The 14,031-nt window shown below is 37.1% G+C and overlaps 1 protein-coding gene across 12 annotated transcripts in view; it reads right to left on the minus strand.

Moving 5' to 3' along the window:
• Positions 1–14,031, minus strand: part of LOC139943734 (RNA binding protein fox-1 homolog 3-like) — a 221,926-nt gene that overhangs the window by 28,350 nt on the left and 179,545 nt on the right. For all 12 annotated transcript variants that reach the window (XM_071940495.1, XM_071940493.1, XM_071940494.1 and 9 more), the window contains exons 3-4: positions 5,454–5,621; positions 4,605–4,658 (exon numbers count right to left, since the gene is read on the minus strand). In XM_071940495.1, coding sequence (XP_071796596.1) covers positions 4,605–4,658; positions 5,454–5,621 — 222 coding nt within the window. The remainder of the gene's footprint in view (positions 1–4,604; positions 4,659–5,453; positions 5,622–14,031) is intronic.

Genomic DNA, 14,031 nt, shown 5'->3' on the forward strand with positions numbered 1-14,031 from the left:
AGATTCACAAAGAATGCCACAAAACATTCTCACTAAATCAAAACAGAAAAAAAACATGGCCGGGAGGTTTTTCGTTTCTGGGAGGATCATGCTCATTTTCCAAACATTGAACAGCCTAAAGAAAAGTCCACACCTATGACATCCACCATGGATTAATGGAACACTGTGAGTGGTAAATGGTGCACTCTAAGAAAACCCTTGGCTGACCACAACTCACCCCTAAAAAACAGTTAAAAGATTCCTACAGTTTCAATACCCTAGAAAAAAAATGTACCAACTCAAGCTTCCGAAATAGCCTGAAAAACAGTTTAACAAATTATAGTTTCTAAAATGCCACAAAAAAAGTTTTAAAAATCCAACATAGAAAACGATTAACAAAGTCTACAGTTTTCCCAAAACTCTACAGTTCTCCCAAAACTCTGAGAAAAAGGTGAAAACATCCTATAGGCATAGTCTCCAAAATACATTGAACTGGATCAATTTATTTATGTCAAGTCATTTCTCTCAAAACTTTACTACTTTAAGTTAGCTTTAAATGCCTTTAAACTTAACTACAGTATCCCATTTCCTAAAATAAAATCTCTCTGATGATTTTGCTATCAATTTGATGGATTTGGCCAAGCATACAAATTGCATCCAAATGTAGCATAATATACTCTAGATTATTTTCATCATCTCATCCACAATTCACCCCTAACTGAACAAATCCTAGAGTTTCCAAACTACCCTCAGAAATAGTGTAACAAATCATACACTTTCGAATTACCCTTTAAAACAGTTGAGCAAATCCTACACTTTCAAATTACCCTAGTAAACGCTGAACAAATCCTAAGCGCTTCTAAAATAGTTCAACTAGACACGGACTGACTAGAGAATTCAGGTTTTAATGCCAGCACGTTCTGACTATTATTTCAACCTAGATTAATTGCATTAAGATTAATCATTCATTTGTGCACAAATTTTAAAGCATTTGATAAGTTTTAATTCTTTCCCAACCAACTACCCTCGCTCCCAAATTACATCTTTATATTGACGCATCAACAAGCCCCAGTAGACCTTGTTATACTTTGAACACATCAATGCGTCTCAAATGGCTGGCTTATCGAATCAGTAGCACATGACAAACTGGGTTAAGAATGTTACAATGTGCACGAATGGGAGCAGATAACAGCTGGTGTTGACTTTAGCTGGGTCCCCCCTCCCCTAAAGACCCCACACTGCCCCTCCCACTCCAATCAACAGGAACACCGCGTAAGGGAAAGTATCTTCCGAAATGTTGTTGTATTTCTTCCCGACTGTGTTCAAACCAAACTAACAGAAACTGTCATTCTGACACAAAGACTACCCAAATAAATTAATAATAATAGGCCTGTTTTAAAATACAAACTTTCTAAATGATCAATTTATATTGATGACTACAAACATTTAAGATTAAGTCTTGGAGAAAGACTCTGCTAGGGTCAGAACGTCAGATCGTTAAAACCAAATTGCATTTATACCATAGGTCCTTTGTTGTTGGTACGCAGTTTGCAACAGCTTTAGTCTATTTTTTCAAGATTTAATAGCCAGTTCAGTTTTAAGATTCTACCTCCATGGACAAACTGAACAAATGACAAACTGTAAAAGCTCTCACCTGACTTACTCAATCTAAACTAATTCTTTTCAATTCCTTTAAAAAAGTAAAGTTTTCTAAACAAACAATAAGCTAGGTAGTTGTGGTCGCCATTGGGTGGGGAAAAAGTATCACAAAAGTGCTCATTCCTATGTGAATTCAAATATGAAAATAAATTAAAACACCGACATTCACATGATCCAAACACGTATGCACTGCAATCAAAAATAAAACATAACGCAAACAACAGATGCGCTTTCATATCCCCATGCCATATAATATTTGTCCCCGACTATTTAGAACACTGACATGCTGCCTAGATTTACTAAGACTTCTGAAACTGGCTCATGTTTTATATTTTAAAACTTGCTAAAATTAAAATATTCTAATATTTCTATCACATTGAAATGTTTTATTTGTTATTCTTAACTTGGATCGATGTAAAATAAATTTTAAGCCAGGAAGTGGAGAAGAATTTATAGAGTTTTCAAAAAATGTGCTTTCGGTGCAGTGAGAAAAATATGCAAAAAGAGTGCATTGCAGTGTTCAAAGACTTGGCCTGAAGAGTTGAAATGAACTTTGAGGAGGTTATAAACACCAAACAAGTGGGTGAATAATTGAAATGAATGTCTTAAAAAGGAAAGTAAAGAATTTCTTAGAAGATGACACATATTGGTTGTAGAAAACCCGTACAAATTTTATTGTCTGGAATTCTCCCCGCCAGAAATGTTTTGGTTTGTGTTTTCGTTTTTAAGGAGATGAAATTGACAAGAGTGGAAGTAATGGGTGATGGTGCATGACAGTGATAACAGCCATTGATGAATGATCTTTTAAGAAACCTATGTGTCTCTCCCTGGGTCATGTCAATCATTAATTTCTTAATCAGACTCTCTTTCGTTTTTTTGTTTTTCTTCTTCATCCACTACTTTGTTTTTCTGGTTTTACTCTCTTTATGTTTTACCTTCGTGCAGTTCAGTTCTCAGTGTAATTAGAAATTGATTATAAAAGCAGCGGCCTAGGCTAGTTCGAGACTTGCGTTATCCTGTCTGGTAAATCCAAAGACCTACCCAAAGGTGTGGTGGCTGGGGGTGGGGCTGGTTCTGTCTTTTTTGTACAAAGGGGTTGAAGAACTGAGTAAACAAGAGGCAAGTGGCGAGAACAGTTTTACAAAACTGTCAGAAAGACTTTTTTGTGTGTTGATGCCGAGATGGATTTTCTTTTTCTGTGAAACTACTTTTTCAAAAATTGTTTGAGAAAGTAATATTTCTTTTTGGCTTATATATTGTTCAAGAAATTCTTTTGATATATTATTTTCAGATTTGTCATTGCATCATAGAGAATACTATTTTTGCTTCAAAACTTTTCCTCAACTCTCGGTTTCATGGTTGAAATTTAACTGTCCAAAATTTCAGACACACCATTAGATAAGATGCTACACGACGGCTTCTTTCACTTTAAGAAATATGTCACTTTTATCACTCACTCATCAGCAATTTTATGCCGTTATTTTTTTTTCAAGCCGTCCATCTTATAAACTTAAAATGCATACATCATGTACTCTCGTTCTTCCAGTTTCCATTCAGTTTTATTACTTTACTGATGAAAGAAAGCCACTGGCGGGACATAAACCGCGGAGTCAAGAAGATTTTTATTTCAGCCAAAGGGGACTGTCTGTCTGAAGCAATCAAACTTGGAAGCATTTTATGGGAAAGATAATTCTCTCTCTGAGTCCGTTATTTTATAACGTTGCTGTGGTTGACTCAGAAGCAATGTAATGTGCTTTTTTTTTTAGTTGGACACACCAGTGGCTGTCAATGAGACTCGAAACGTTTGTGCGCCACACACCCCGAGCAGTTCTTTGAATTTTAAACCCTTCCCCACTTTGAGTTTTTGTCAAATCCCTGCCCCACATCATTAACAACGAAAACACCTAACAGGATTAACAACTCAAGGCAGTCAGTGGGGGGGATTTTTATTCAGGCACAAATAAAAAAAAAACTGAGAACTGAAAGTTTCATCATGCACAAACCAAAACAGTAGTCATTCTCCCAAAAATATCATCAAAATGTTTTGGGATTTTTTTTTCTCGGAGTATGTCCGATTCCCCCTTTCATCCAAACCATGCTTTTGCTCAAGCTATTCCTCAAACTTCTCCTTTTTCATTCAATATTTTGGATGTAAGCTCGCAGTTTGTTTTTCACTGGTTTCTGTAATTCCTCAGCGGAAACTTAAAATAATGATGACATAGTTTTTGTCTAGCAAAGTTAATGGTTTGCACACATAGACTTGTGCTGTGTTCGAGAAACAAATAGCAACATTTTGTTTTGTTGATAAAATCAAGTAAAAATAAAAGTTTTCCAGTGCATCATTCGGTGAATTGGTAACTTTGAAAATAAAATAGTTATTCCAGTTTGTCAAAAGTAGCATTCCTTTCTTACAATCAGAAACTCTAGAACTTAAAACTTTGAACAAGTCGTGCATTTTGTCAGAAACAGATCAGCTCAGCTGAACAGTGAAAGCGAAACTAAAACCGATGCTAACCTTAAGCAGTTGGCAAAGGCCCTTCAAATTGGACCCCCCACTTCCGTCCATGGCCAATTACCGCGTCAAATACACTATCCAGCAATAAAGAAACTATTTCAGAAACAGCCGCCATTTTCGTTCCGTTTTGAATTGCCAAAGAGAAGTTCGAGGAACTTGAGTGTCTCAAAGCGAGTAACTAATCCAAGAACTCATAACTCATGCTCTCACGCACGTTCTTGGGTTTACCCTTGAGTAAAGACATGCATCAGTCCGAGGGAAGGGGAAAACAAATTAAAAAATAAAGTCAAAGAAGTCCAAACAAAAAAAGAAGCCATTTTTGATGCAAACCAGAACCATACAGTCCAGCATGCGCATTCTGGTTGTTTTCGTTCACACGACATGCGAGAGGAGGAAAGGGGTCACATGACTGAAGGGAGGGGGTCACATGACTGGAACACTGTTGACTCACCTTTGACCCCCGTTCATTGAAGATGATCTCTACATCTATGATTGGACCGAAAGGCTGTAAAAGAATGACAAAAACTAAATGGTTTAATAATGAAGCAAAATCAGATCCATTTGTTAAGAGCTTGGCTAGGCAAAGACACAAACTTTGTATTATATTTTAGTGTTGGTAACTTACAAAAGAATGTTAAATTTGCATTGGGATAAAGAATGTAAATTTTGGCATCACCCATATACACCGATATGTGTTAGCACTGTATACTTTCCCGAGTAATATGCCTGTGATTTTTTTTCACAGAACATGGGAAAGTACTGAGTAACAGAACACACATCAGCGTATATGGGTAAAATCCAAATGAGTATAACTTACCAAATAAAATTACAAATCTTTTGAGTTTATATAGGATTGGAGGCATTGCGTGGTGAGGTATCAATGTATATTTGGTTTGCGGTAACACCATGTGTGTATGTACTTGCCAGGTAGAGTTGTTCTTAGGGAACTGTCTCGCTTTATTCTACTGCCGCGGAGTAGATAATCGGAGGTTCGGGAGACTTCTAAGTTCTGAAAAGAACTGTCCTGCTTTTTAACTATTACCAAGGCGGATGGTATAGAAAATAGACTGGACTACTACTTTAGCTTATAGGATCGTAATTAACTGTACTGCCGCGGAGTCAGTTCTGAATTGGTCTCAACGTTTCGACTAGCTTTTGAGTTTAGTTTTCAGATTTTGATTAACTACTTCAGAGTTAGGTAGATAACTTCAAAGGCTAATTTGAACTTGGGTAAACTCCATGAATTATCAAGTATAGTTATTAGAAACTGTGAGATATAAATTGAAAAATTAGTTCTCACCCCAAAGAGGACCCTTAAGTCTGGATCCCTAAACCTGAATGGTATATTTGATACATGAAGCCTCTTTGGTGATTCACCAGGCTTTGCTGCGGGTAATACAGGCACTGCAGCCTGGCCGACTTCACCCGCTGGGGGCGCTTGTGACGTCTGTGGCTGTGGCTGCTCACCCTGTACGCAGAAAAACAAAAAGAAAGAGAGAAGGAATTATAAACACTTGCTGACTTTTTTTGTTATCATCTTAAGGCTGGAGAAATACAAACTCTCAGCAAGGATAAGAACAGATAGGAAGAAGCTATAAATTAATAGCAAACTTGCAGGTACAACCATGTGTAAAATCTCTTTTGTGAGAGTGTTGGCTCTGAAAAGAGCTGGTGTGATCTCAACGTTTCGATAAGTATATTCTGTTCGTCTTGAGAAAAGACTCAAGACGAAACGTGATTTGAAAGTTAAATCTTCAATTAAATGGTGTTTTTGATTTGGGGGAGAATCAATAACTTTGGTCATATTTGAACCACTGATATCCGACGCTCCATTGCAAATGTTATAAGCTACTTGACCCTTGACCTGTGTACTTGCCTCCTGTTGAGGTAATGGCTGGTATTCCAAGCTACTGCCAAGGACAGTTAAGATTGCAATAATCAGTTCACTTTAGGATAAATTAAGAACAGAACAAAATCCCTGAAGGATACTTCTTCAAAGTCTTCTTCTCTCATATCCAAAAGGTCTAATAAATATTCACAACAGACAATCAATCTTATTGAGCTGGAAAACATTTGAATCACAACTTCTTGATGCACAACATTCTCCCCTGATCAAATGCTAGTCAAACATCCGAGTACTGATCATAGTTCTCTCAAAATAGTCCAGCTGGCTAGCTCAATGTTAAAAAGCATCCCTATTTAAAATGACTTATGGACTAATGCAAAAGCTGACAGACTAGTGAATTAACAAGCTAACTGGTCCTGCTGGCAAGTTACTTAAAAAGTTTAAGATAAACCCTGAATACACCTCAGTATCGTCCTCATGAAAGAATCTGAATACAGCCTTTGGTGTTTTGAGCTTATCTTACAATTTGGTACAAACAAAACCACCTGTAAATTCAACAACTCCGATCACAAACTGTAGAGCGTCTTCTTCAATATTCCACGGATATTCCGACCACAAATTTGCGAAAGACGTTTGCAGAGGAGTAACCAGATCTTTAAGTCAAGTCTATGACAGAAGGTTCTTGAATACTGTCATCAAATACTACCTGTCTAAAAGCTAAGTACATACACTGTGCAGTATGCTCTGTTTCACAGCACTTGTAATGAAAGGTAGGATAGCGGACTCGTCAAATATGACCCGGATGAGAAATAAGACCTGTAAGCATTTCCATCTATCTGTTTATACAGACCATGTAGGGCTTGAATTTCATAATGGACCACAGGCTTGAGGGCAGTAGTTTTAGTGTTGGGCCAGTAAACTTATGACTGGACAAGTCCGATGGTTGTCTTAAGATGGTTTGCACACGACTTCATTAACCACCATCTTTGATGACACGTGTATGCGTAAAGGCTATCATTGGCTGAGAGTTGTGAAATATGGCGGTCGATGATGCTATGTGCAATCCATCTTTACCTAACTCTGTGTAATATCCTCTTCAAATGTTATCTTTGAGTCTGTTAAAATAACTTTCAATTCTGTTCTACAAAGTTTTTTGGTTTTTTTTTTCAATTTAGATATACACAAACAACAAACCTGTATAACTATAAGCTCTTAATTGTTTCATTTGCACAAGAAAAGTAAAAATACACTTTTTTGAAGAAAAATAAATTAAAATAAAAAGTCACTTTTAAGCTTTCCAGCTTTTGGACAAGAAAAAAAAAAACCCAAAAACATGGGGAGACTGGCGCCATCATCCGTTTTTCACTCCCTAAATTGACTCTTTCACTCAACACCATTATTTTTAGCAACCAATGTTGCCGCATATCAGTAACAAACATTAAGCTGAAAAGTATGGCAAGTAGCTCTAGCGCCAAGATACCCGGTTGATGCTTGGTGACGCCAGCTCCCATGCTAATGGTCCCCATTCAAACCTTGTTTGATATCCTGTCTGAATATGATATTCACTCGGACTGGTAGATCAGTCATGGTAAGGTTATTTTGGATCAGCTATTAAAATTTATGGCAATTTGGTAAAAAGGAAGATGGGCCTTGCAAGAGGCAATTTTTACAGGCATCTTGGAGGCAACCAACTGCAGTGCATGCTGCAGGAGCACTTTGGTAGCATATGAGTCATTTTAACAAACAATTACGATCCACAAGAAAAACATAGCCCCGTAGTAAGCTAAGCAAAAAGTGAGTGGGGTACCAGTCGAACCAATGTTAACTGTATGGTATTTGGGTTGGTAACATATTTCTGCTAAGCAATATAGTCTATACTTACTAAGTTTTGATGCTTACAAGCTTTATGAAATTGGGCCCTGATCTGTAAACTAGTACTCAAATTTATCAAATGCTGTAATTCTTTTAAGCACACATGACTTCAATATCTATTTTTCACTGTACCCTTTCTTTCAAAACCTAAAATAATACACATCATATCTAATGATCAACCGTCCCATATGGACCATTTGCAGCCAGCTTGGCCATCCAACCCATCACAGTGAAAAGCCAGGTTGTGTCCCAGTATGGCACCTCAGCCAGGCTACCTCAGTAAACACAACCATCTGTAATACCATCCTATATGATTCTTCTACTCCATGACTGACTGAGTTCCTTAATAATCAACTCCGCTGACCCTCGTCAACCTTCGTCCCACAAGAAGTTTGTGCCCTTTTATAGGGACGGTATAGCTACCTCCTTCCCCTGAGGGTAAACTCCTCCCCCACCAAAAAGTATCCATCAACATTGAGTATTAGAGGGCAACAATTTTTTAATATCCTAGAATATTATCCCGTCTGGAAAAAAAAAGGCAGCATGCTCCACGGGATCTTTTGGCTAAGGTCGGGCGGCCATGTGTGGCGAGGGAAGACAATTTTGACGACGGGACCATCTGGCTTTGGATGTTGTATCAATCCTCCCTGGTATCCACTATCCATCCCCTGGTATCCCTTGCCAGAATTAATAACCCGAGTGTCACATAAGATGCAAAGACCCGACATTTGTTCTTCTTTTTCATTTGTACACAGAGGTTTGCAATCAACACTAGGGCCCAATTTCCGAGAGCTGCCAAGCACAAAAATTTGCTTAGCATGAAAATTTGCCCTCGATAAAAACAATATTACCAACCAAATTTCCATATGTTGCATATTGCTTGTTTCTGGTATTCAGATGTTGTTTGCTTATCCTGAAAGTTACGTGGAAACTTTGTTGGTTATCCTGTTTTTATCAAGGAAGAAATTTCATGCTAAGCAAATTTGTTTGCTAAGCAGCTCTATGAAATTGGGCCCAGATGGATCTCATATAAAAACCATTCGGAATAATTCAAATTACTGTCTGAATGCGTACGTGCATTTCGACAAGTAAAGCAAACTTTGTATGCATGGTTAAACTAATAAACCTCTACCCTATCTAAACTCTGCCATTCAAACCTTCATATCATTCTTGAGTGAAACTAATTGGTCTGCAGACAAAACAAATTATATGGGATTTTTTAAGAGTCTAAGAGAACACGTTAAATCCTGCAGAGAAAAGATTTCTAACACAAATTTAGATCATGGCGTGTACTCAAATGGTTTCTAAGAATGTATTTGTGTGAATTGTAGAGGAAAAGTTAGTAGGATACCAGTTGCAGAGGTATGTTTTTTTTTGGCTGACAAACTTTTTTCCTGGTAAGTTAGCACAATTATTTTGTTTGAAGCTAATATTTGCGCATAAGTAGCTCTATGAAATTGAGCCCTAGGAAAAATCCTCCAGTAAATTCATACCAATTATTGTATTTTGCGTCCTATTTAGGGATTATTCTTCCTTCGTATTTTCGGCTATTTCTCCAAAACTTGACCACCTTTTGAAATTAAATTTTTAGATGTTAGTTTTATTGTGTACATCTACATCTGTATAGGATTAAAACAATCAAACTTTCCCTTTAACCTTTTAAAAGTAGACATGCTGCTAACATTACTGAATGTCTATCCATTTGATTAAGATGAAATTTAGTTGATTAGTCTCTGAATCTGTTGATGGAGTCACTAAAGTGCAGTGCGGCAGACGGCAGACTCAAGGCTATTATACCTTGAATAAAGTGATAAATATTCTCGTACCATCAAATCTAGCAGAGCAGTCCTGAAACTGACAGTAACTACGTGCTGTGTGTTTGAAATCTTTGCGAATGAAATGTTTTTTTAATGTTGCCACAACTTCATGACGTACATCACATGGTCACAACAAAGCCCAAAGGTAAATTGGCATCACGCAGACTGAGTACATAGCATACTTTCAAAGTTTAGTAAGTTCAGATGCTGCCAAATACCTCATCATTTAATCATTTATTGAATCCATTTTTAATATCAATGAAAAAGGGCACACTTAAAATGTAGAGTTAGCTGAACCAATGTACTTCAAAGTGAATTTTGTTCTCAATATAGTTTTTATTATCAACAGCTGCAGCAGATACTATCAACTGTAGATTATGTTACTCTGATTTATCGAAGTTCTCAAGACAAAAATGAATCATCGATTCATACACTTTGTTTTCGTTAAAAGAAAAACTGATGTCTACTTTTCACAAATTGCAGGCCTCCAATTGACCAATGGCACCACAGCAATTGCTGTGGTGCCCTTTGCAAAGTTCCAATACAAATTTACATTTTCCTCAAAGAGGTGCCCTTTACCAGAGCAAAATTGCTATGTCCCTTCAAGAGAAAGATCTAAGAAAGAAAGGATACACAAAATTTCAAATATCACATAGGCCTACGTATATCGCAAATAATGTTTCCAAAGACTATATTCAATGTGACATTCTACGTCCAATGTTAATCGTAAAATATTTCCAGCTTGATTCTTACAGCTCCACAATTACAGAGAAAGTACATGACGTGGCAGAGTAACACCACACGGCCCAAGCCAGGTGTGTGTAATTGCCAACGATGGAGGAACACATGAATATTTAACAGCCACATGTTAATTTACTTTCAACTCATCCAAAAGTGCAATGGGGGTGATTACTATTTGATATCTGTTGCCTGTGTACAAAGGGCAGTTGTGTGAGAGAAAACTTTATTATATGACAATGGTTTTCCCAGAGACTTTCAGTGCATTAAAGGCACTGGACACTATTGGTAATTACTCAATAATTGTTAGCATACAAACTTTAATTGTTAGCAAAAATTATAATTGTTACCAAACTTACTTGGTAACAAGCAATATTGAGAGCTATTGTAGTATACAATATTGTGAGAAACGGCTCCCTCTGCAGTAAACAAAGTTTGTGAGAAAGAGGTAATTTCTCACTCAAATAATGAAAGACTTCAGCTTAAGCCTTTTATTAGGCATTTGAAAGCACACAAAATAATGCAACAAGGGTCTGTTTACTTCCATTGTTCTCTTGCAAATTCGATGACCAATTGAGTCAAAATTTTCACAGATTTGTTATTTTAAGTGTATGTTGAGATACACCAAGTGAGAATACTGGTCTTTGACAATTACCAAAGGTGCCCATTGCCTTTTAAACAACAAATCAAAGCCGTAGCCGAACTAGCATAGGATGACCGAAGCAGCCCAGCCAATACCACAGAAACAGCCGGGTCCTTTAGAACAAAGCCTCATTTACTTTGTTAGTTGTGCAACAAAAAACTACCACAGTGGTTGGATTCCCTGTGTACACAATCAAAACAGTGTTGAATTTGTAAAGCAACCAATCATGGGAGGTATTTAATTTAATTGAAAGTTTGCCAAAAATGTAGAGTTTGGTAGAAACATCTGTTAACACGATTGGGTGTTTTACCAACATTCGGCCGTCCATGCCAATTAGGGTGGTTTGTTTATCAACACTGGAGAGGTCTATAGCAAAGTTAGAATCCACGAATTTGACTATGGTCTGTTGGCTGCAGAGTCAATGTTGAAGAATAAAACTTTTCAGTGTGAAACCTGTAATTCAGAATGGCTTCAGCTTTATCATGTTGGTCTGCAAGCAAGATTTAAACCAAAATAACTACATACAAATTTATTAAAGCAATAATTAAAATAATACACAAGATACCACAAAGCATTAAAAACGAGTCCAACTGGAAGGAAATACTAAACAGATCGCCACATATTCACTGATAGCCATCGCCTTTGATGAAATGACTTGTACAAAAAATTACATCAACCAACCTATCGAGCGCAGACAGAAAACCCAACATGAAAAATTAAAATTTTGCACACTTGATTTACGTAGTATGACCATCGAGTAATTCCAAGCAATCGGAATACAAAATGTTGAACACAAGGAAGATACAACATACCGGTCCCATCATTTCTTCTCCCGTCTCCGAAGATTGTGGGAAGACAACAAAATTGAGCCCAGGCTGCCAGAGTCCCGATGCCACCCCTACTCCTTGAGATGTCATGGTGAAGTCTGTCTTTAGCATTCCTCCTCATACCAGTAAATATACTAGCACTCAAGGAGTATGCTCCGATCAAGTTTCACCTCTTTTTCTTCCTCTTCTTCTTCTTAGGATTCTCCCTTCCTTCTCAGAGTTCATAAAAAATACTTAAGATTTTGTCCAGCTCTGCGAACGGGATGTATAATACAGATGTTGTTTGTGGTCATATGTCGTCCGAACCTGGGTGTGTGTGTGTGTTGGAGTCATTAGGCAGCATGACAAGCCTGCACGTGGAGAGATCCTTGCATCTTTGATTAGAAGTAATTGTCTTGTCTCATCGTTGAAACAGTTGCCAAGATGAGGGGCCAAGTCTTGCATTACACGCAGTCCCAAATTAATTACACAAGAGATGAGACAGTGGAGGCAGCAGCGGAGAGAGAGAGAGGGGTGGGGGAGTTAAAGGTCTCAGATGGCCGATGTCATCCATATGGTATCCTGCTCTCATATCTTCCCTCTTCCTCTGTAATCTTGGAAATTTCCGCTTGACGACAATGGAATACAAGCATCCCCCAAAACAACTGAGATGCATTTTTTGTTTTAATAAGTAAAATACCAAGGCCTTGTGGAAACCAGCAGGATTATTCATTACAGAATACTTTCTGTCACGCACACAGACCAAACATCTTTCCGAGTTTCTTTCTGAACAGTTAAGTTTTATTGTGCAAGATGTTCTCACAATTATGTCCCTATTAACTAATTTGGCTTAATTTTCAATCAGCATTATCGGGATGCTTGGGTAGACACGCTTTTGGGACATGCTGTTTAGTTTCACTTGCGTCTGAATTGGCTGGCTTAATATTATTCTTTGTTCTTCTTATTGCTGTTATTGATAAGTTGTTGTTTCTTGTTCACTTGTTCATTTGATTTTGTTAGGGGATATTTGTTTGGTTTGAATCTTTGCCTCTGTCCCCAAGCTTGTTCCCTCAATCACGGCCCTTCCATATTTCTTCAATTTCCCATCCCATCCTATCGCTTCAAGCTTCATTCGGGCTTAAATATTTGTAGGGGTATGTTTATTCTTTTAGCATCATTCATTTTTCTGGGTAGTTCATTTATTTGTTTAAGTAATTTTTTTATCTACTTTAGAATTGTTAATTTAAGCTAGGCCAAATAGATAATAGTAACAGCAATGCATTGTAAAGGATTTACAACTCCTGATGTTTTGCTTAAAACCTTTTGTAGAGCTCATAATACAACTTGTGTTCACCATTATAACAACTTTTATGAAAACAGTACCAAATACTTTTTTTTTTTTTTTTTTTTTTTTTTTAGACGGTTCTGTTTATTTTTGTAATAAGTATCATGTGTGAAATAAGAACTTCAAACAAACAAACATTTCTAATCTAAGGGTGCAAATTACACTATGGAATGAACACAAAAATGCATTTTGACCTTGTTATTTTTCTTCCACATGTAAAATGAGCCAAATATTCTTTGAAATACATATAACGATAATGCCAAAGGTAGATTGCCTCTGGGCTTCCAAACGAACTGCAGAGCACAGCAAGGAACATTGAACAAGCTTGGTAGTAAGTAGGCCAGACATGGACGATCTTTCACCACGTTTATATTAAATTAAGAATGCTGAACTTAAAAGACCCAGTACGCTCTATGAGGTAAAACTTGCAGAGACCACAACACCAAAAGATCTTTTAATGCCTGCGCATACTAACACAGACATCGTTGAGATATACAGATGAATATTAACCGATGACGAAGCTAAAAAAAAAGCCAACATATGCTTTGCAGCTTTGAGACTTAAGAAAAATAAATAAAATATGATCGCACATACGTGGATGTCTCTATCAAAACTCACTTTTGTTGATTGTTGAAACACTTGACAGGTTTGGAACATCTGCCCATCAACAACCAAACAAAGTCAACTTTCATAACGATGCATTGATGCTTCGTATAAACAATATGCCGCTAGATAAACTGGAATATATAAAGTTACTGTCATACAAGTCTTGTTTTTATCATCAACGGAATCAAATTTTCATTAATCAGCC

Source organism: Asterias amurensis, chromosome 11 (genome assembly GCF_032118995.1).
Source record: "Asterias amurensis chromosome 11, ASM3211899v1".
NCBI classification, from domain to species: Eukaryota; Metazoa; Echinodermata; class Asteroidea; order Forcipulatida; family Asteriidae; genus Asterias; species Asterias amurensis.